Source organism: Zingiber officinale, chromosome 1A (genome assembly GCF_018446385.1).
Source record: "Zingiber officinale cultivar Zhangliang chromosome 1A, Zo_v1.1, whole genome shotgun sequence".
NCBI classification, from domain to species: Eukaryota; Viridiplantae; Streptophyta; class Magnoliopsida; order Zingiberales; family Zingiberaceae; genus Zingiber; species Zingiber officinale.
The window spans coordinates 190,758,225-190,780,711 of record NC_055987.1 but is presented as its reverse complement, the minus strand read 5'-3'; the positions used below and the strand labels follow the sequence as shown (position 1 = coordinate 190,780,711).

Sequence of the window (22,487 nt, the reverse complement as noted above, 5' to 3'; positions counted from 1 at the left end):
TTTTCCTCGACAACTTTGTATCTAACAAGATGATAAACAAAGAAAGGTACCGAGCTGCAAGGAACGCTACTAATGAAGCGAGCATCTTAGCCACGCTGTAGGTTGGATAACCGGCAATTAATATGTTGTCATTCACTCATTCAGATTTTCTAGGATTCTCTAGAGAATTTCCCAACAAATCTAATAAAAATTTAGTTCCGTTTGTCTTTTTCAAATCGGTCACTTTCTCCATCATAAATAAGAGTTTCACAGCCACGCGGCTGGCTGCTGCTGCTGCTGCTGCTGCAGTGGTCACTGAGCACCCATTAATGGTTTGTCCCTGCGCCATGTCTCACTCGACTGTACCCACCTACAGAAATCCAATTGACATTTGACAATTCATGCTCGCTGCCATTATTTTACAATGTTTGCTCGCTCGAGAAACAACCTCCTGCGCTTGTACAGCACGCTCGACATGCATGGTGGCCTGGAAAGGTGAAATATGCGAAGACATGGAAGACGATGTTTTTTTCCTTTCTCTAAACACACACACAAAAAAAAAGTATTGAGATCCCAGCAATCTTCCTCATCGACAACGTACTTGCACTTGGTGGTTCCAGAACAAGCAAAAGCCTGCAGGGGTACCTTCTTCTCCTCCTCCTGCCTGACTGCCTGCCTAACCCCAAATGTGATCGGTACAAGAAACAACCTCAAAATTTTTAGATGCTAAAGCTTGTTCCTTCCCCTTCTTCTTCAGCAAAGTATTTCGAGAATCAATGTCTTGTTCCCATGTCCAACCCTAAAATCTAAAGTGCAATGGCAATATCATTACAGTGTGTCTCTGTTTCTCTTCCTTCCCTCATACACCTTTTCCCTCAGTCACTGTGTCAGCTGCACTGCCCTTGCGCTGCACACTATTCTAAAATGGCAGCTGTCAGCTTTAAGTCGTGCACAATTGTTCGAGCAGCCTTCTATTTTTGTTTTATTGCGATTCCGTCCTTGCGCTCTTCTTTAATTACTATGCAACCCACCACCGGCCTTCCCCCCATTCGTTCGTTCTGCAATGGTTGGGCTGTAGGCTCGCTGCCTCTTTGTTCCGGCGGAGATGAGTTCCGGCTCGATCGGACCCTCCGGTGGCTGCGCCAGCGAGGACGACTCGCTTCACGGGCTCATGTTCGGTAAAAAGATCTACTTTGAGGACGGAGCTGGCGGCGGCGGCGGCAATAAGGTGCCGCCGGCGAGAAGGGCGAGGGGGGTGGCGCTGGGAGGGGGAGGGCAGCAGCAGGCGCCGCCGCCGAGGTGCCAAGTCGAGGGATGCGAGGCGGATCTGAGCGGGTTGAAGGCCTACTACTGCCGGCACAAGGTGTGCGGGATGCATTCCAAGGCGCCTAAGGTCATCGTCGGCGGCATCGAGCAGAGGTTCTGTCAGCAGTGCAGCAGGTCTCGTGCTCTTCTTCAATTCTCATTTCTACTTAGCTCGTCTCTCTCCTCGGCGGCGGAAACTCGGCAAAAACCCTAAAAACAAAAACCTTTCGTGTTTATGCTCACTTCTTAATTCTGATTTCGATTCCATTGATTTGGTCAAGGAAAAAACAATAATCTTTCGTGCTTTCTGTTTAGTTGGGGGGTTTTTAGGATCACCTCTCCTTGCTGGATTTTGCTTTCTTGCGATGGTGGTGAATTCCCACACAATATACGTTTCTTCACTGCTCTGATTGCTGCCTTCCGTAATAGTTTTTCAGGGAGATTCTGCTACTCTTTCTCTCTAAAAAAAATAATATCTTTGTACAAAGTAAGAATTTTTTTTTCTCATCTCAGCCTTGTCATCCACACTTCACTGATGAACTGCATTCAATATTCTGCATGTTAGATAGGAATGTTTCTCAAGCTACACTAATATTGTGGCAACTTGAGCTTGTTTAGAAACAATTAAGCTACGAACATAAAAGATGTTCACCTAAACCTTTTTTCCTCAGAGATTGATATCTTTACTAATTACTACCCTTTATGATGCAAGCATTTTGGTTGTCAAAATATCTTTGTGGATAAATGTGAACCATCTTAAGTTAATCTAATATCATCTAGTTTTGGGTGTGTGGGGTTTGTTTGAAGATGTTTACTCCGATCATAGTTCTTAATCAGCAGTAGAATTGCTTTGAAATGTTATATTTGTTGAAATGTTATATCCAACGATTGCTGCAAGGTTCTTTTTAATTGAATTTGTGAGGATCATCATTCATCAGGTGAAATATTTTAATTGTCGTGTTGTATCAACACATGTAGAGTAAAAAATCAGTTTGCCGCAATACGTTCACAGGTTTCACCAGTTAACTGAGTTCGACCAAGGCAAACGCAGTTGCCGCAGACGTCTGGCAGGGCACAATGAACGCCGGAGGAAGCCGCCCACCGGCCCATTCACTTCGCGCTACGGCCAGTTTCCTCGATCCTTCGACGGTAAGAATCATCATGTCTTCTATATTATTCATTGACACATTGGTGTGCATTGATGCTGCCTTTGCAATTTGAAACAGAACCCGGCAGATTCAGAAGCTTTCTAATGGACTTCAGTTACCCGAAGAATGGAAGAGATATTTGCTCTGGTAATCTGGTGACTAGCAACCAGTGGCACCAAGTGGTAGATGCTCCATCGACTGGGATTGCACCGATGCTCGAAGCCCATCCATACTTGCAAGGCTCTCCGGGCCACCAGATTCTATTATCTTCGCCGGAACTTCAACCGGCCGGTGACTGTCTTGCAGGAGCTTTGGACGGCAGCTGTGCTCTCTCTCTTCTGTCATCGACGACTCAGCCAAGGGGCAATAACACTAGCAAAAGCCAAGTTCCATCCAGCAGCTTCAATCCCTTTGCTTCCAACAGTTACATGGCCAACACCTGGGGCTTCAGGGATCCCGGAAGTCGGAGCCACTCCTCCCATGAAACTGAGCCCGGGACTGGAAATTTTTCAGGCGAGCTCGAGCTAGCACTGCAGGGAAGTCGGCAGTACCTCGATCATAACGGTTACAGTCACTCCGATCATATGATCCACCACCGGTCTTTGTAGACCATATGAATTTCCTTTCTCTTAGTGCTGTTGACTTGTCAGTTGGATTCTACTACTGCCGCCAGTCATGAACTCCATTTTCTTCATGACAATTTTGTGATTTTGGCTTAATTATCTATTGCAATATTGAAGCTCTATGCATTTGGGTTGTGATTCAGTTGGTTTTAATCGTTCCTCTTCGTATAAAACCTTATTCTATTTGCCTAGTCAGATTTGGCTAAAAAAACACACAGCAACTGCTGTCATAGATCAAAGACATTCTCAGTATCCATTCTATTTGCCAACCGAGCAAGAATTTTCGAATTTTCTTCCAAGAAAACTGCTGTGATAATTCAAAGACACTTCATTGCACTTGAATAGTGTTGGCAGGTGACAGAGCAGTCAGACCTTGGCCCCCTCATGCTTACACATGTCCCAGATGCGACCACATGCCATGTGATGCATTGCCATCGAATTGATGCTTCCCTCAGAGTCTGAATATTACTCAATATTTTGAAATGAATCCGTCAATCGATTTCGAACAACTGGCTGGTTAGCTCCTGCCGAGGCATCTGTAAAAGGCCTGGCAGAGTGCATTTGTTTGGCCTTCGGAATCAAGATTCTCGCTGGCAGAAGATCAAGACAGTACCGAAAGGGGTGCTAAGACAGACAGACCTGTGTCAGAAAACAAACAGACAGCACTGTACTGCTAAAGAAATTTTTGACAAAACAGACCCAGCACGATTAAAAAATTGTCCTTTTATAAAAATCAATAAATCAACCCTTCGTTATATTTTTGAATTTCAAAATATAATTAATTATTTTCCTTAATTAAAATCAATACTATTATATTAAAATATTCTAATCAAAATTATTTAAATTCCAATTACAATATTATAGTAACTGTTAAGTATCTGTTAAAAAAAAATTAAAATAATTTTAATAAAATTTATATAATTTTGATAAGTTGATAAAAAAATATTTTAATATAATAATATTTTACATATAATAATTGTAATTAAAATAAAATATCATAAATAGGCTGTCAAAAGTTGCTCGAGCCCATCACTTTGAACAAAGTTAGATGCATCAAACTTGTGACTTACATGAAGATGAACGTGAACATATCTTCAAAAGCGGGACAACCAACCGAGAAGAATGAATGGGCATGTGCATTTGTTTCCCACAGGTTGCCATATCAATCCAGTGGATGATGCTTCAGCACTTTGAAGTCTTCGAAAAAGAAGAGGTGCAGGCAAAAAAAAAACTCAAGGTCTGGTGCTCAGTGTTCTTCCTCTGTTAATCCAGGACAATTGATCGACAATGCCTCTGCAGACTCATACTGCACGACGAACATTAGAAGATGATGTTTAAGTTGCACTTTGGTCAGTTGTAAGAAAAGTGTATCCAAGTGTTGTAGCAAGCATCAGAGTGGCATTTCTCATTTCTCATTTCTCAAGGTGGATTACTGGATTTCAGATTCTAGTTTATCTCAATTTATCAATTGTAGATTGTAGAATTATTCTAAGTTGATCCAGATGGTAAAACATTAACTCGTAAATGTTTATGAAGAAACGAGAGGATCTTTATGTACTGAGATTGATGATCCTTAAATTACAGGCAATGCATCTGGTTTTAATATTTCTATTTTCTTAGACCTTGTGATGACAAAGTTAATATTTAGGAAACACAAGCCAAGCCATATTTGTTCCACCTATTTAGAATGCATTACAGAAGTTGGATTTAATAATATAACCTAAGCACACTTGACGTAAATCAAGTACAAGGGACTAGGGAGGACTATGAAAAATAGGAAATTATGTCTAAAATGAAACTAATCTTAAAATTTTCATAGCAGGCCGTAAACTTAAGCCTGGATATCTAGTGGAAATTCTATGGGTTTCAGGTGCAAGGACAAATTTGAGTGAAACGAAGGAGCAATTTGCTGAATCCATAGCATGCACATATTTGAAAAACAAGAAATGATATTAGCTCCAATTTCTGCACTGACCTGGCATCCACAGTAGAGGCAGTAATGGTGCTCGTCTCTAAGCTTTGTTAGAATATCATACAGGTGCTGCAAGGAAAAGAATCAACTAGTCAACACAGGTTAATAGGTTAGGCTAGTCAATACAACAAGAGTAGAAACAGTTTGAAAAGTTAAATAAACAGTGAAGCTAATTAAAATATTTCCCAATGCCAGGACAAAAACATCAAATGTTACCTCCTTTTTTTCCTTAATAATAATAATTCTTATATGCTCTTAGCGTGCAGTTATATTGCATTAAGTAAATAAATCACTTTTATTGTACATTCCATAACATAAAGGGATAAAGAAAAAGACCTATTTTGGGTTTAAACTTGCTTGTTCTATCCCCAACTCACAACTAATTTTTTAACATTCCTACATCTAAGGGAATAATTCCAATTACTTGATAAATCCAAATGACTCATACCAACACCTAACTGATTCATGCTGGACCCAACTCAAAATCTGCCATGATGCAGCACCCACTCTTACATGCATAAACGATCACATTAATGATATTCATACCTTGTGGATTATGGTGCAATATCCAACATGCACTACAATTAGGAAAAAATAGGAGAAATTTTGACAAAAGAGTATGCCTTAGCCTCTTACACTTAGAGAATTAGGACAACAGTAGAAAAGGTAATCTAACTTACTCCACCTATGTTTTAGTCAACTAGCCCTTCAGTGACAATGTTAACTATGGAGTCACCTTGATCAAATAAGAGTCACTTACAGTTTATCTATTACATTACTAGAAGCATCCACAATGTGATTATCATCAATATGACCAGTCATATACAATTTATCAATAAATAGAACTTTTCCATCACTACATTATCTAAAGTTTGTTATGAATCTGAGGAATTCATGAAGTCTCAAGGATTTTACAGAGCTCATATCAACTTCTCAAGTGTCCCTTAATCATGTACAAAAACTCTGCAGAATTGATCTTAATACAAAAAAAAATATGCACTAAGAAAGGTCAGAACTTTTACCTCTTCAGTGATCACTTCTTCCTCTTCCTCCTCTTCAGGCTTCTCTTCATTCTCATTATCCTTTGGGGGCTCAACCACCTCCCTCTTCTCCAACTGTGCCAAAGCAGCCTCTCCTTTCCTGTAATCCCAAACAACCCTCCTGCTCCTCCACTGCGTTTTCTGCCTCGTTCCAAATTCCGCCATCATATCCTCTTCCCTCCTCCGCTTCCCCTCAACCTCCGCCCTCTCCTTCCTCGCAGCATCCTCCTCCACTCCAATTCCCGCTCTGGACCGCCGAATTTGGAGTCCCACCGGCTCCGCCATCCCGCCACCGTCCTTCCCAAGCGCCGACCCGGGCTTGTATCCCATCATCTTCAACATCCTGAACCCCACGTTGGAGTCCGGAATCGCCTCCTCCAGGCTCGCCCTCGTGCGCTCGTCCTCCTCCCGCTGCTTCCTCTCCCTCTCGAGCCGCCGCTGCTCTTGCCAGCTACGTCCCTTCGGCAACTTGGACTTCGGATTCGGAGCCGGAGGGTTATTCTTCACTTTCTCTGTCAATTTCTACGTGAAACGGAAGCCGGCGACAAAAATTAGGGTTAAAGACAGTTTTCCCCCCAAACAAGAAAGTGTAGGGATTGAAACAAGGGATTGATTAAAGCTTGACCTTGTTGGGATCGACGTCTAGGTCGGGAGGGAGGAAGAGGGAGAGGTCGCCCATGTAATCATCGTCTTCGCCGTCGTCTCCGTGCCGACCAGCCATCATCTCTGAGAGGCGAGTGAAAGGAACAGAGGAAGGTATGAATCCTGATGGCTGCTCCATTGCCCATTGATATAGGCTTCTTCCGTGGGCCTTCTTCTCCAAAAAACAAAACATGGGCTTTAATGAAAAATACACTGAGGCTTTATTTTTAGCTTAATAAACTGCTTCTTATTTTCTTTATTATTTTTTAATTGGCATTGTTGCAATAGATTGAGTTCGGATCCAATTTCATATCCTCATTTCTATAGTCATTAGATTCAGGATACCCCATCCTCGAGCTATGGTACTATGATAGAATATTTAAATTATCATCTAAGTATCTATAGTTTGATTATACTAATAATATATTTATAAAAAATTTTCTTCCAAATAAGACGCACAATCAAAATATGCTAAAGAAAATAAATTTCTTTAATCTCTCTTTCATCTACTTGCTCTCTTCTTTCTCCTGCATGCAAAAATAGTACTGATTTGCGAAAAATAAGATTACTTTGGTGCTAGTTTGTGAAAAATAATACCACAATAGTATTGGTTTGTGAAAAACAACACTTGATTTGTACAAATCAACACCACAGTGATACTATTTTTTTTTAAACCTGCTTCACCATGGTGCTTCTTTTTTTAAACCAGAACAACTTCACAAACTAGCTCCATAATTGTGTTGTTTTCCGCAAATTAATACCATAGTGGTAGTTTTTTCTTTCCCTAAATCAACACCATTTTATATATAGGAGAAAAGAATTTACATCTATTTGCACCTAGGAGAGAGAGAAAAAATGATAATTCTAATTAATTTCATTGATTATTCTTGGATGATCGGCTCGGTCTCACGAAATTTCTCATCAGACATCAGGGTAAATCGGAAAGTACACATGGCGATCAGTCCAGAAGCTCAACATCCTTTGATTACGTCCCTCATTTAGAAGAAAAATTTCTATAAATACATCGTAACTGGGATTAGAACCGTGGGTGTCTGGATGACAATCTGAATGTCCTACCGCGGTACCATGACCCCGAGGACCCAGGAGAGAGAATAAAGCATCCAAGAGAGATTAAAAAATTTATTTTTGAACGTGAATCCTCCTCATTCAGGTAATATATTGGATCCTCCATCGAATTTGGATGACATTATCATCCCTGATTTACACTGATGATCTCTCTAGTCCAATAAATTTTTTTTAGCTATCATTAAAATAAATCAGAAAGTACTCTCAATAGAGGACCTATTAGTCTAGCACTCATAGATCAAGGGTGTATTAAAAAAAAGTATGAATCAATTCATCATGCTAAGATTTGATCCTCACGTAGTTGGGGAAATTAAAAGGACGCTGTACCATTGTTTTGGGGCTTAATAGACGATTTGTCCAATTTCACCCAAACTTTCATTAATACAAAACCACCCCTTTAATTTTTTTTTAACTTTAAAAATGTCTCCTTCAACAATTAAAGTGACAATTAAAAGGAATAATGATAGTAAAATAGAAAGTTGACATATTAAATCTTAAAAGGTCTTTTGAAAATTCTGGTGAAACAAAAAAATTTATAATTTATCAATTTTACAAATCCAATATAATTTTTAAAGGTCAAGATTTATCAACTTACTTTTTATTATTGAGATTTTAAAAACATTGCTATGCTTTCCTAAATATCCATAAAGTTTTAAAAAAAATATTTTGATAATTTTTTATTAGTCAAGATAAAATAATAAATTTGTAACAGAAGTGGATTAGAATTTCGGATTTAGGACAGGAGGATTGAAGCCTCATGTTGTGTACCATGATCAGTTCGTATGCCATCACGCCACACACAAATAAATTATGAAGATTCATCCATGTCTTTTGCTATTTTTAGCAAGAAAAACATGTCTGTGGCACTTATTTCAGCCATCTGAGGCATACTTTAGGCCATTTATGGCAATGTTACCAAACTTGTAATGTTCTTCTTCCAGTTAACTGATAGATTACATTCAACAAACACAAACATATATTGTGGCCAACTGTGTTACTATATATCTATGGATTGGCTACTATAAACCTATAATCTTCACTGTTTTTTATTTGATCACCTAATTAAATTTTTTCTTTTTTCATCAGTAATGCTTCTGCCTGCTAGCTGAACAGCTGCAGCTGGATCGGCTCTCAGACAACGCCTGCAAATGAAATTCCTAGCTAAGAACTGAGCAGATGAAATGTCAAATTTTACAGAATCTCTCCACACCTTGACTTGTTTTTGCAGATCTTTGATGTAGTCTACGGCCAAATCTAGCATATCTGCGGTATTGGTTTGCTGTAAAGTTGAAGCGCCAGTTAGAAAGATGAGATTAGAGGTACATATATGTTCTTGATCGATTGTTAATTACCTTGTCCATGTTAGGGACCAACTCCTGGAGCCTCTTCATCCTCTCACTGATGCGAGTCCTCCTCACCTGAACATTTCAGAAACAGATCGCCCATGAAGGATTTTATCAGGTTATGATCAGCAAAGGCTCAGACTGTGTATTTGTTAAGTGTTACCCTCTCGGCGATGCTCCGGGGATGCGTGGCGCAGCCCCTTTTGGCTCTGATCTTGCAAGGGACCGCATCGTGCAACTGTAAGAACTTCTCGATGGTGGTCATCGCCGGCGAGTTGTTGGGCGAGTGGAACTGTGGCATGGGATTGATTCATCACACAGTTAAGAAAAGTTTGTTGACATACAATGGCTGAGATGAAGGTAATTAAGCGATCACCTTGGATTCCAGTGAAGTGAAGCTGGTGTTGTTGTTTAAGAGGGGGAAGGAGTCATCCCAGGAAGCCGCCGGAAAGCCAGAGGCGGAAATAGTCCGGCTGCCGGAGTTGCCACCGGAATGTTTGTAGTTGTTGTCGGAAAGCTGTGAGGTGACTGAGCTTTGCCTTGAATCCATCATGAAGCCACCCATTCCTTTTATAATTCCGTAATCTGTGGAAGGAATTGAATGGTTAGAACAGCAGAAACTAAATTAAATTAAAGATTAAACTGGGAATTGTACCGTCGGGGGAGCTGCTTTGCCGACTGAGATTGGCGGAGCTGTTCTTGTTTTGTTCGGCATCCAATAGCTGGTGCTGGTGAGTGATCATGTTCTTTGGAGCAAATGAGGGGAATCCTCTGGCCTGCTGCTGCCCGTTGACTTCCTGCAGTGACGGCGGCGGGGGAGGGAAAAGGGAGCCGAGGTGGCAGGAGGTGGCGCCGCCGCATCTGGAGTCCTCGTCGGGCCCCAAGAACCGAGCAAACAGGGTCTCGGTCTCGGTGTCGAGCTTGTTGGGGAGGGGCGATATTGGCCCCGACCGGTAGCGGAGAAGGCTGGAGCTCATCTGGTGGCGGCGGTGGAGTTGACCGGACTCCGGATGTTCCAAGCGTTGACCTCCGAAAGCGGCGGCGGAGGCGGGGTAAGGAAAGTTGAGATCTTTCGCCGGCGGCGATCCGTACATGAGTGCTTCTTCTCTTGTCTGCTTCTCAGATTCCTCTTCTACTTCGATTCTCGGACTCGAAATTATGGCGAAAGACAGAGCAGAGTGAAATCGATTAAAAAGGAAACAGCAAGAGCTTTGAAACGGACGACGACTCCTGTTTCCTCCTCTTCGCCATTGAAGAAGCTCAAAGAAGCAACTTTTCGCACGAAATGGGCAACAGCTCGAGCAATCAAACCTAATTGGCGGCAGCAACTCGGCAAACCTATTCAAAGGTGCACTAAAAACTAATTCTTGGCCGGAAGTTTTGGGTAAGAACCGATACAAAAATCTCAACTTTCCCGTCTCGATCTCTGTTTCTAAAACCACGACGACGACGACGACGACGATGGAGCGAAATAGCCGCCGCACTGATTGCTATTTATAATGATGAGGTGACGAAATTGCCCTCAATTATGAAGTAGTAATTTATTGGTGTGAATTATGTGATTGGATAATGATGAAAATTTGAAGAACTCGTTGGCTGTCGATTTAAGAGATGTTGCGCTGACTTTTAATGGCTTAAAAGTGCCTTCTAATTGGGGATGAGAATAGAGAACAACTTCTTTCCATTGCTTTCTTGTTGGATGAAAAGAAATTACTCCAAATAATGTTCTGTCAAAAGATATCTTTAGAAAGGCATTTTGCAGGCGAAGCCAAAAGGCATATTGCAAGATCGAAGTTCCTAAGCCCGTTCTCATCAAGAGATTGACGCCATAGGAATTAGGAATCTGAATAGGAAAAGGAACCAAGGAACATTTTATCGATTGGCTCAGGATCATGATATATTACAGAAAGGCATATTTGGGAGCAGGGCATCCTATTCTCACATATATGCTCCAGTTTGTTCCTTAAGAACATGTGCCCTGTCTTCTTATTCTGAGCTATGATTTTTTTTTCCCCTCTCATTATTCTCATAATTCATGCGTGTTTTAGTTATTCTGAACAAGATGGGATGGAATCAGCAGTCCATTCATAGATCGAATGGAACTGTGAATATTACTAGACATATAATTCAGTAACTGAGTGGTGCAATAATGGAGCTGTAGTCATGTGTTCTTACATTCCGCTAAGTGATCAAAGAATCAGCTTCTCCAAATTATGGAATTGTATGCCATTCCTGCATGCTGATATATGATCTGATCTCTTTCTTCCTAGCAGAATATTTCTCATATTCCCGAATTCTTGCAGATGCTCCATTGCTCTTATCTTAAAAGCGAACTGCATTTCTGCACCCATGGCATGGGTACGTCGACAGATAGATATGTGGACGATAAATCGATTTGCTGCTCCTAGACAGTGCTTAAAGTGGATTCCTGACGTTGTGATGATCGATCGATATATCTGAAAGCTGCTTTATGGCTCCACAAGGCATTAGAACATGCAGGAAGACAATTGGGAAGGATGCCAAAGGATTGTTTTGAATCAAACCTTATCTCTTAGAAAAGGGGGCCGGCCTGTTTTCGTTGCTACAAATGCACAAGATTGAGATATCATTGTGCACAAGATTTAGAGGACAGAAGAACTGAAATTATTGTTGTTTTTATAGAGATATATTTGTTTATCGTGAAAACCTCTCATTGGAGTTCCACTAGAAGCTCATAAACAGCAATAACAAACAAATTAACCAATTCATTTCAATCAAATTCAACGACACAGCGACGCCATCGACGAGCGATCGAGATCAGGTCGACCCTGCTCTTACTGCAAGTAGCAAGCGACGAAGGAGAGAACGGCGAAGCCGAGGGCTGATCCGGCGGAGAAGGACGAGGGAGCACTGGAGGCGGGGCCGGGGGCGGGGGCCTCGGTGGCCATGGCGCCAGTGGCCGCGACGGCGGCGAAGAGGACGGCACAGGCGATCTTCCTCATCTCCATTTTTGTCTTAAATATGGAGGAGTATCGATTGGATTCGAGGAATATGATTAGGGATGAAGAAAGAGTTATTGAATCTGTGCAGACCTGAGAGATTCTGAGGCGAGGAAGGGATTTTATAGGTTGTTTCTGTGACTCTGAGGAATAATAGGGCGCGATAAAAATGGAAGAAATTCGTCTTCGAGTTCTTGTTATCATCCATGAACAAGATTTGCGTTTTACGTGGCGGGAAGCGCATGGAAGAGATCAAATGGTCAACGTTTAGGCCATGTTTACTTCATGAGAATAAGGCAGATATTAGTGATCCTGTTCGAAATCCGAGTTAGATGAAGGTCGGATGAGATATTACTAACGCTAATAAAGAGACGATTAGGATGCTACGCTCGTATGAGCTTCAGGGAGAGGGCCTCAACGTGGCGTTGACGGGTGCCGGTGTTGGAGCCGGCGGGACTGGAGCTCTGCGCACGCTTAGACAAACACACGAAACGTTAGAGACCAAAAATCAGGGAAAAAAATCTCGACGCGGACCCTCCGACGCTCAAGTCAAATACTTTTTCCCCAGATGAACAGTGTATAAAGAAGAAAAGTAGAAGACAAGTGTGAATGTGTGAGTACACGTACCCGCGTAAGGGAGAGAGCTTCCCTTTTTATATGATAGTGCGTATCTTCTAGAGACTGACGTATGTCAGAGAATTGGTGTCAGGACTTGCCGAGTGACAGGGGGCACGTGGCATGCTCCAGTAGGCCGGAGGAAAACTCCCTTTGTAGGTGCTTACGGACCATCGGAATATTCCCTGAAAGACAGCAGTTATTTTCCTTAACAGACAGTTGCGATTTCCAGACTTAGTTGTCCTGTAGCATCTTCTATCCTGACCGGGTATGAGTAGAGCAGCTCCGGATAATCAGCCAGGTATGACCCATGGCCTAAGTCTTGAGGAGCAAAGAGCAGTGGAGAGCTGGTGCTCGAGCCGGCCAAGAGTTAGCCGGCCGAGATTTGTTCTATCCAGAGAACCAGGCTTCCCTGCTTTGTTCTATCCAGATTTGTTCTAAACCCTATAACCGAGTTAAAGAAACCTGACCAATAAGAACAAGTCAGGCTTCCCCCTGATCGTGCCCCATGCTGCATATCTACATTCTTGATCTGTGAATCCCGACCTGGCATTATACGACTGATAGCATCCGAGGGTCCCCCTTGCTTGTCCCCATCTTTTGACTATCACGTCTCCTTGACTTCTTACTGCCACGCCCCTTGACTTCTGACTACCATATCCCCTTGACTTCTAACTGTCATCTTCTCTTAACTTCTGACTATCACGTACTCTTGATTTCTAATGATCAAGCCTTACTATTATGCACTGTATCAATTAGTTTACAAATGATTTTTTTCAAAATTTAAAAGGGATACAATTACTTAATTATATTTTATTAAGTTGTGAAATAACTTGATGAATTAAAATTTATAATTAAACTATTTTTTAGAAGATAATGAAGCGAAACGTTAGTCTTTAAAAAATTTAAACGATAATTTACCAAAAGGCGTAGGTAGAGATTTAAATTTATCAAAAGGCGTATGTTACTTTAGTATTTACCAAAGAACGCATTTTTTTAAGTGCATTTCCTATTTTACCCTCCTGACAATTTGACTTTTTCTATCGTTTTCTTTTCTTCACTATATTTCTCTCTCTTCTCTTTTTTTAATCAGCAGAACATATGGACAACATTAGTCAATTTTTTCACAACATTTTAATACATTTGAAGAACCAAAAATAAACAACGAATAACATATTTGAACTCTTTGCAATTTCAGAAATCTACTGGAACTAAAATGAGTGCAATCGGGAGCTCTCTAGGTTAATCAGTGGGTTTCGGTCAAAACCCACTGATGGACTTGGAGAGTTTCGATTGCACCCATTTCAGTTTCTATGGATTTCTAAAATTACAAGGAGTTCAAATATGGTGTCCATTATTTATTTTGGCTTTTCATAGATGTTAACATGCAAAATCAAAGAATCAGCAAAAAAGCCCACGTTGGGCCTGATATGGAATCATATCAAGCCCAACGTGGGCATGATATCATTCCATATCAGGCCCAACGTGAGCTTTTTTATCGATTCTTTGATTTTATATATTAATATCTATTAAAAGCTGAAATAAATAATGGACATCATATTTGAACTCCTTGCAACATCAGAAATCCATAGGAACTGAAATGAGTTTAATCGGAGCTCTCTAGGTCCATCAGTGGGTTTTGGTCAAAACCCTCTGATAGACCTAGAGAGCTCAGATTGAACCCATTTCAGTTCCTATGGATTTCTGATGTTGCAAGAAGTTCAAAAATGGTGTCTCTTATTTATTTCGACTTTTCATAACTGTTAACATGCAAAATCAAAGAATCGACAAAAAACTACACATTGGCCTGATATGAACTCATATCAGGCCCAACGTGGGCCTGATATGGAATCATATCAGACCCAACGTGGACCTGATATGATTCCATATCAGGCCCAACTTCCATGTTGCAAAAATTTAATCTTTTTATTGTTGTATATTTCAGTTTCTAGTATGTTTTCTTCCGCACAGGAAAATATTGGTATGTAAGATTCATATGTTTCATTCTGAATGAATTAGTAAGTTTTTGTTAAAGATTAACAAAATTGGTTACATCCTAAACTTTAAAAATGCACTTTATTAGCCATTCTAAATACCTTCAATTTTGGTAACAAAAAAAGAGAGGGAAAATAAAACAAAGCTTTGAAAATTTGTGAAAGGTGGTTGTTTGAATGATGTAAGGATCGGACTAACATGCAAGTTTAAACTAATTTACTATCCTCTTGTTTTGTTGGATTAAGCTCAGTTAAAATCTCAAATGATTAAATTGCACCTGAACAATTAATCATCTAGTTATAACCAAAGTTAGTTATCTGTTTTGCAGCTGTCACAATCAGAGAAATTACCACAACGACAACCTTTTCTCATAATCAATCTTTTTATTGTTTCTCATATACACAAAGCATGTATAATCTCTAAACTCAATCCGTAAAAGGTGCATTGAGTATTACCGGGTCACATGTAAACCACGACTATCAGAAAAGGCTGTTGAATTTTTGCAATATGGAAGTTGGGCCTGATATGATTCCATATCAGGCCACGTTAGGCCTAATATGAGTTCATATTAGGCCCAATGTGTAGTTTTTTGCCGATTCTTTGATTTTGCATGTTAACAGTTATGAAAAGTCAAAATAAATAAGAGACACCAAATTTGAACTCCTTGCAATATCAGAAATCCATAGGAACTGAAATGAGTTCAATCAGAGCTCTCTATGTCCATCAGTGGGTTTTGGTCAAAACCCACTGATGGACCTAGAGAGCTCCGATTGAACCCATTTCAGTTCCTATGAATTTCTCATATTGCAAGGAGTTCAAATATGATGTCCATTATTTATTTCAACTTTTAATAAATATTAATATATAAAATCAAAGAATCGATAAAAAGCTCACGTTGGGCCTGATATGGAATGATATCAGGCCCACATTGGGTCTGATATGATTCCATATCAGGCCCAACGTGAGCTTTTTTGCTGATTCTTTGATTTTGCATATTAACATCTATGGAAAGCCAAAATAAATAATGGACATCATATTTGAACTCCTTGTAATTTTAAAAATCCATAGAAACTGAAATGGGTGCAATCGGAGCTCTCTAGGTCCATCAGTGGGTTTTGATCGAAACTCACTTATCGATGTGCAAGAAGTTCAAATATGCTATTCGTTGTTTATTTTTGGTTCTTCAAATGTATTAAAATGTTATGAAAAAATTGACTAATGTTATCCATATGTTCTGCTGATTAAAAAAAGAGAAGAGAGAGAGAAATATAGTGAAGAAAAGAAAACGATAGAAAAAGTCAAATTGTCAGGAGGATAAAATAGAAAATACACTTAAAAAAATACATTCTTTAGTAAATACCAAAGTAGCATACACCTTTTGATAAATTTAAATCTCTACCTATAACTTTTGGTAAATTGCCGTTAAAAAATCATTCGACCATGAAACCTCAAGGATATTTTCGTCCGAGAAATAGTAGTAGCTTAATTTGGGACTCTGTAATTTGGAGGTCCAGTTTATGTAAATTTACAATATTAGAGGTCCAATTTAAGTAAGTGATTAAGCAATTTCATAAATAAGAAATTCCCCGTACAACGAATTGTTTCCTAAAACAAACGATAAATCCATCGCGGTCGTCCATTTCCTCCGTCAACGTAACAATGTAGCCCTTCTATTGGTAAGTAAGGGTGGGCCCATGTTAGCCAGCCAATGGCAAGTAAAAGAAAGGCCCCAGCTATCACGACCGACGAAGAAACCTGCACCGCTCTTCTGCCCTCCGATTAGATCGAACGGACAACATAGTGTTCCGCACGTCAACGGTCCAGGTGAGCGAGGGCCAGTAAATACGCTGGCATTCCGCCATTTTCCACCTCTCGCTTGGCGTCCTCCTCCTCTCACAGTGCGTCGAGAAAAGAGGGGGAAGGGAGGCGCCGTGGAAGGGTACGAGCCCGAATCCTCCGTTTAGATCGACCCTTGTCTGCTATGTTTCTTTAGATCTGATGTAGGTTTTGTTTTCTGATTTCCTTTTCATTTTTGTGGTCATCGATGGGAGATCTGAGCGGATCGATTGTTATTTTTAGGTTCCTCTTGTGGTTTTACTTGATCGATTTGTTTTCTGCGAATTCTGCGCCTATCTAATAGGCATCGTCGTCGTTTGAGCCATTCCCACGTCCCGATATATAGGTCTCCTCTAGATCGGTTATGATCGTGCCTTTTAGCGGTCATTTTTGTTCGATTCGCGCAGATTATGAATTGTTTGCTTTAGTTTTAGAGAAGGTCGCTCTAATCGTACATTTCATTTACTCAAATTGTTGAGATTGGTAGATCTGCAGTGTTTTCTGTGCGCTCTTTTAATACACATTAGCAATTTAGTTCATGCACAGCGCCTGATCTCATTTGTTATATGCTTGTGAAAGATTTTATTATAGCACTCAGATCTTGAAAGGCGCCATAGATCTCCAGGCTTGTAGTTTGTTTTAGTTCCATGCTTTTCTTAATCTAGCATCTCAGTTTTGTTATCTTAGAATTTTAAGTGTCGTTTGTAATTTCAAGTATGTGGTTCAAATAGAGTGGCGGAGTTATTCAGTATTAGACGTGTGCTAGTTTATTTTATCGATCTTTTATTGTCTATCAGACTTTTGCAGTAAGTTAACTAAGACTGAGTTTACTTGGGTGGATAACTCGGAAGGGCAAAGAGAGAGGGAGGGTGGGTAGGCAATATAAAACTATATATCTGTTATCTGAGTAGCAAATACTTATTCATGTTTTTTTGTGTGTGATCTTACTCTTTCTCTCACCCCCCTCCCCTTTCTATCTTTATACTCAAATGTAAACCAAACCTAATAGTTCACTTCTAAAATATTGCTAAATTTAGACAAGTATCAAGAATACTTTAGGATCCAAGGACTTGTTGGAAAAAGCAAGATTAAATAAATACATTGTTAAAATTATAATGGATTCAGCATGATTTTTTTCATGCCTTTGTGTTTATAGGCACTTTCTTCCATTCATGCTAGAATACTTTAGGATCGAAGGACTTGTTGGAAAAAGCAAGATTAAATAAATACATTGTTAAAATTATAATGGATTCAGCATGATTTTTTTCATGCCTTTGTGGTTTATACTTTATAGGCACTTTCTTCCATTCATGCTTATTGCCTCTCCTTCATTCTCGCATGCCTCAATTTTTTTATTATGGAAATGATGTACCTATTATTAAACTTATCATTAAAATTTCCCATCTGCATTTGTTTTAATCTCTGACCTTTAAATTAACAAAGTTGCCAAATGAATATTTATGGGGTTCGTGTTCAATTAGTCATTTTGGTTTTCAAATTTTATCTTGTCAACGTCATATTATCTTACATTCAACAAAGAGCAAATTTTCCTTGCTTCAATCAATTGTCTACTTCTATGATAAGAGGATCATTTTTTTGAAAACTTCATATGCTTATTTTAATGTATCATTTCTTTTTTGTTATTATCCAGTTCAGTATTGAATCATTTAGAGTTATTGTAGCTTGTGGTGCATAATCAAATTACCCAACCTAAATATGCTTTTACCTTGACATATTGTGAACATAGTCTTTGGATTCTGGTTTCATGCTAGAATGAATTTGAACTATTAAAAGGATAATCTATGATTCCGTGTGACATTCAGAAACTATCACCTTTTTGGAAAAACCAATTAAACAGTGTGAACTAGAATTCAATACCACTAATTTTAGAATGCTTGAAGTTAATTTTCTCATTCCTTTTGTTGTTGGAATATGAAGGCCGAACATAGTACATTGAGCAGTGAGGGCAGGACGCACAACACAGTAGCATAAAATATTTGATATATAGTACATCTCAGATTGTGCGTTGATGTTATATGATATTTTGCAGTTCTGGTTGGCATTTCCAACTGTATAGAATTATTGATGGTCCTCTGAAATTATTGAGTAATTAGTTCTGTTATTTTAAGATTTGTTAGTGTGACTTCATATTTGATCTATATTTAGGGTGATACATTATAGGGTGTTCACCAACTTGGTTCCTTACCTTTTCTAATATAATTGACTGAATTAGATCGGGAAGAAGCCAGAGTTTAGTGGCTTGTTATGCACATTTTTTTTATCACCTCTGTTCTGCTACAGATGGAAATTGTTGGCATAATTAATTTATGCTACCGAATCATTGGTTTATGTTTGGAAAGCGTGAAAGATTTCGATTGTGGCTGATGTGCAGGTCTTTTGATTACAACATGGCGGATCAGATCAATCACCCAACTTCAATGCAGGCATTGTCTGGTCAACTCCATCTCAGGTCCAGAATTTCGCAAGATGTGCTATCTCAGAGACGTAGCTTGTATAATCCTGCTGTGTATGAGAGACGATTTACAACTGTAAACTATCTGAATGGGGCGATTCAGACACCAAGTGTGCAGGTTGCCAGTTGTAACAATGGGCTTCCTGCTATTGTCTCTGTATCTCCTGTTTTTGCTCAGGCTCCTGCCGAGAAAGGATTCAAGAGCTTTGCTATTGATTTCCTAATGGGAGGAGTTTCTGCTGCTGTTTCCAAGACAGCTGCTGCTCCTATTGAACGAGTGAAGCTCCTGATCCAGAATCAGGATGAAATGATCAAGGCTGGTCGGCTCGCTGAACCTTACAAGGGAATCTCAGATTGTTTTGGCCGAACAATTAGAGAAGAAGGTGCTTTGTCTTTGTGGCGAGGAAACACTGCAAATGTCATTCGTTATTTCCCGACTCAGGTACTTTCGTATGCGTTTATTCTGCAACACAAATAATCCTTGGTAAACTATTGATGTGCTGCTTCATAACTGGATTTATTTTCTCTTGTTGCCAGGCATTGAACTTTGCATTCAAGGATTACTTCAAGCGGATGTTTAACTTTAAGAAAGACAGAGATGGATACTGGAAGTGGTTTGCTGGCAATCTTGGCTCAGGTGGTGCTGCAGGTGCTTGTTCCTTGTTGTTTGTGTACTCTTTGGACTATGCTCGAACTCGCCTTGCGAATGATTCCAAGGCAGCAAAGAAAGGGGGAGAGCGACAATTCAATGGCCTTATCGATGTTTACCGGAAGACCTTGCAATCCGATGGCATTGCTGGATTGTACAGAGGATTTAACATTTCATGCGTCGGGATTATAGTGTACCGAGGTCTGTACTTTGGAATGTACGACTCGTTGAAGCCAGTGCTTCTCACTGGAAGTTTGCAGGTAATTCTTGTCTAGATGTGCATCAATATACTTAGCAATTTAACTTGCATTATTCTTCCAAAACTGTCATTTATATAATGATGAGCTATTTCTCGTGTTTGAATTACAGGATAGTTTCTTCGCGAGTTTCGCTTTGGGTTGGCTGATCACCAACGGTGCTGGTCTTGCATCGTATCCTATTGACACGGTTAGAAGAAGAATGATGATGACATCCGGAGAAGCCGTAAAGTACAAGAGCTCCTTGGATGCATTCTCTCAGATTTTGAAGAAAGAAGGCCCAAAGTCCCTCTTCAAGGGTGCCGGTGCAAATATCCTCCGTGCGGTCGCCGGTGCCGGTGTGCTTGCCGGTTATGACAAACTGCAGTTGATTGTCTTCGGCAAGAAGTACGGATCTGGCGGTGCGTAGTGAAAGCTGCTCTTTTTTTTTTCTTCAGATGATGACGAATTCTGTCAGAAAGTTTTAGAACTGAATAATTTTTGGTAGTATGGGAGATTCTCCTAGCATTTTTCAGTTGAGAGATGTTATTGTTCTCCGGAACCAACGGTTAATTTATGATTTTTGGATACCTTGTTTCTTGATTGTTGTCGCCATGGCAGGATTATGGGTCACCTTAACTCATTATCAAAGTGTTAAGATGCTGATATTGTTTTCCATGTGTCATTTCCATCTCATTTTGCATTTTAAGCTGATTTATGAATTGAGTGAAAATTAAATATGTGCGTGTATGCTACCGTTCTAAATCTTGTAATTTTACGGAGACTGATGCATAGAGAGAGATTATTATATTCAAATTCATAGTAAAAGTATTCACGAACCATGGGAATGTTACATATAGGATATTTAACTCCATCCAAATTGATTTACTGCATTACAAACAAATAAAACTTATCAAACTTGGAATCATATCACGATTCAAAATCGATGGTTCAATAGTTTGAAACTAATAGTTTAATAGTTCTTAATATATGGATCTTTAACCTTAAGTTCATCGTTCAAAAAGATTATAGTTTACGATTCGGAATCATTGATTCACGATTCGTCGAGGTTCAAAATTATTATATTAAAAAAAAATTAAAATGATAAATTTATTAAAAAATATATAAAACTTATTTAAGTTGTCTATGTATCTTGTTAGGATATAGAGGAGTCAAAGTTTACATAGCCCTTTTATCTTTTTACTCTTTTATCTTAGAAAATAACATTATTACTCACTACTATTTTCTGTTCACATAGTGTTCGTTACTTCAGTATCAAAGTCTTCTACTTTGTTATCTAAAAATTATATTTCTTGATTTTTTTTTCGGCTTTTGTTCAATCATCAATTAATGCTTGGACTTCCAAAGAGTCGGGAGATAAAATAGATTGTTGTTCATCTGATATATTACCTTTGGCACTAAACGCATGTTCTACAATAACGGTTAACACTGGATAAGTTAAAATTTCTTTTGCGATGATGGTGAGGATGAGAAAACTTTGAGCTTTCTATGACCACCACCATAGAATATCGACATCCGATAAGTTATCCGCTTCAGTAAATCAAAAGAAGTTATAAAATAATTCTCAAGTTTCAGTATGAAACTTGGGCATACTATTAGTACATGTTGTACTAATAATCTGATTTTGATGTATGACAAATAGGTTAAAGTTAGATGTGGTGTGTGTTTAACCTTTTTACCAAGTATGTAGGAGTTGATGTGTCTGGAGGACCTGACACTATGTTGAAATCCAGCTAGGTCCGCAGGACCTCATAGCTAGTGTGAAGTCTAGATAGGTCAGTGGGACCTGATATTTGGCTGGAAGTCCCGTTGGGTCCGCGGGATCTCACAACCGGCCAAAATCCAGTTAGGTCTGCGAACCTGACAACTAACAGCAAGACCTAGTGGGTCAATGGAAAATCAAGTGACTGCAATTGGTAAGTGGAGATAAGCAACTGGATGAGAGATTCAGTAAGGACGCGTTCCCGGTTGAGGAAACTATAGGCGTCGGTTCAACTTAGGTCCATTTGGGAAGTCTAAGTTGAGACCTTGATTATATCGTGGTCTCGAGGAGAGAGGATCTAATTACTACTATTATTCTACTGTATTGTGCTAACTTTATTTTGCAGGATAAACATATTTTTGTTGCCCTGGACTAACTCTTTTTTATAGGGAAGAAGGCTGGAAAAAAGGGTGTTTGGGTGCCCTGATCAGAAAATTTATCAAGAAGCTGAGTTGGAGCGCGACGACTGGCCAAACGCACGTTAACGGTCCAAGTGCCCAGAGGGGGTTGAGGCGCGAGAAGGGGTCCAGACCCCCAGAAGTGGATAAACTTTGTGGATGAATTTCGACGAGAAATCATCACGTCAGCAATGGTTCAGGTGCTCGGAGGGGTTCTAGGTGCCCGGATTGAGCCTATATAAGGGTCCTCGACCAGCAGCTTCAGAAAATCACCTGCTACGACTTTCCTTCCTTAGCGCTGCTTCAAAAAGACTCCGATGACGCTGTAACGCTCCACCGACAACCGGACATCAAGCTTTACTTATTTTCCTTTATTGTTGATAATC

The 22,487-nt window shown here is 39.7% G+C and overlaps 4 protein-coding genes across 7 annotated transcripts; 2 read left to right on the top strand and 2 right to left on the bottom strand.

Annotated features, from left to right (window-relative positions):
• Positions 1-475: 475 nt before the first annotated feature.
• LOC122038851 (squamosa promoter-binding-like protein 14) lies at positions 476-3,197 on the top strand. Its single transcript, XM_042598807.1, has 3 exons — positions 476-1,419; positions 2,297-2,433; positions 2,511-3,197. Exons 1-3 carry the CDS (start codon positions 1,085-1,087, stop codon positions 3,038-3,040), a joined length of 1,002 nt encoding a protein of 333 aa, XP_042454741.1. The 5' UTR covers positions 476-1,084; the 3' UTR covers positions 3,041-3,197.
• An 88-nt stretch (positions 3,198-3,285) lies between these two features.
• LOC122038852 (G patch domain-containing protein 11-like) lies at positions 3,286-6,847 on the bottom strand. Of its 3 annotated transcripts, none has more exons than XR_006127956.1 (5): positions 6,693-6,847; positions 6,050-6,589; positions 5,031-5,096; positions 4,126-4,361; positions 3,317-3,694 (listed from the first exon to the last, which is right to left on the bottom strand). XR_006127956.1 is itself a non-coding variant. In XM_042598808.1 (4 exons), exons 1-4 carry the CDS (start codon positions 6,789-6,791, stop codon positions 4,302-4,304), a joined length of 765 nt encoding a protein of 254 aa, XP_042454742.1. In that variant the 5' UTR covers positions 6,792-6,847; the 3' UTR covers positions 3,286-4,301. The 3 variants fall into 3 exon arrangements, 1 of the variants encoding a protein (XP_042454742.1); XR_006127957.1 differs by having other exon boundaries at positions 3,317-3,679; XM_042598808.1 differs by having other exon boundaries at positions 3,286-4,361.
• Positions 6,848-8,672: 1,825 nt separating this feature from the next.
• LOC122013755 (transcription factor bHLH130-like) lies at positions 8,673-10,613 on the bottom strand. The gene is made up of 6 exons (XM_042569984.1): positions 9,794-10,613; positions 9,515-9,723; positions 9,302-9,430; positions 9,148-9,213; positions 9,006-9,074; positions 8,673-8,937 (listed from the first exon to the last, which is right to left on the bottom strand). The coding sequence occupies exons 1-6, from the start codon at positions 10,230-10,232 to the stop codon at positions 8,878-8,880; spliced, it is 972 nt and encodes a 323-aa protein (XP_042425918.1). The 5' UTR covers positions 10,233-10,613; the 3' UTR covers positions 8,673-8,877.
• Positions 10,614-16,565: 5,952 nt separating this feature from the next.
• On the top strand, positions 16,566-20,520 carry LOC122038850 (ADP,ATP carrier protein 1, mitochondrial-like). 2 transcript variants are annotated; one of them, XM_042598805.1, is made up of 4 exons: positions 16,566-16,665; positions 18,955-19,477; positions 19,573-19,944; positions 20,054-20,520. In XM_042598805.1, exons 2-4 carry the CDS (start codon positions 18,971-18,973, stop codon positions 20,348-20,350), a joined length of 1,176 nt encoding a protein of 391 aa, XP_042454739.1. In that variant the 5' UTR covers positions 16,566-16,665; positions 18,955-18,970; the 3' UTR covers positions 20,351-20,520. The 2 variants fall into 2 exon arrangements, with proteins under 2 accessions (XP_042454739.1, XP_042454740.1); XM_042598806.1 differs by having other exon boundaries at positions 16,581-16,726.
• Positions 20,521-22,487: the final 1,967 nt, after the last annotated feature.

Excerpts from the sequence above, each read along its gene's own strand:
- LOC122038850 (XM_042598806.1), top strand. Across the intron at positions 19,478-19,572 it reads TTCGTTATTTCCCGACTCAG|GCATTGAACTTTGCATTCAA; the intron begins GTACTTTCGTAT and ends TCTTGTTGCCAG. Across the intron at positions 19,945-20,053 it reads TTCTCACTGGAAGTTTGCAG|GATAGTTTCTTCGCGAGTTT; the intron begins GTAATTCTTGTC and ends TTTGAATTACAG.
- LOC122013755 (XM_042569984.1), bottom strand. The coding sequence starts at position 10,232 with ATGTACGGATCGCCGCCGGCGAAAGATCTCAACTTTCCTTACCCCGCC. Across the intron at positions 9,724-9,793 it reads GCAAAGCAGCTCCCCCGACG|ATTACGGAATTATAAAAGGA; the intron begins GTACAATTCCCA and ends TTCCTTCCACAG. Across the intron at positions 9,075-9,147 it reads TGGTCCCTAACATGGACAAG|CAAACCAATACCGCAGATAT; the intron begins GTAATTAACAAT and ends TCAACTTTACAG.
- LOC122038852 (XM_042598808.1), bottom strand. The coding sequence starts at position 6,791 with ATGATGGCTGGTCGGCACGGAGACGACGGCGAAGACGATGATTACATG. Across the intron at positions 5,097-6,049 it reads AAGAAGTGATCACTGAAGAG|CACCTGTATGATATTCTAAC; the intron begins GTAAAAGTTCTG and ends TTTTCCTTGCAG. Across the intron at positions 4,362-5,030 it reads GCCTCTACTGTGGATGCCAG|TATGAGTCTGCAGAGGCATT; the intron begins GTCAGTGCAGAA and ends TTCGTCGTGCAG.
- LOC122038851 (XM_042598807.1), top strand. The coding sequence starts at position 1,085 with ATGAGTTCCGGCTCGATCGGACCCTCCGGTGGCTGCGCCAGCGAGGAC. Across the intron at positions 1,420-2,296 it reads TTCTGTCAGCAGTGCAGCAG|GTTTCACCAGTTAACTGAGT; the intron begins GTCTCGTGCTCT and ends ATACGTTCACAG. Across the intron at positions 2,434-2,510 it reads GTTTCCTCGATCCTTCGACG|AACCCGGCAGATTCAGAAGC; the intron begins GTAAGAATCATC and ends AATTTGAAACAG.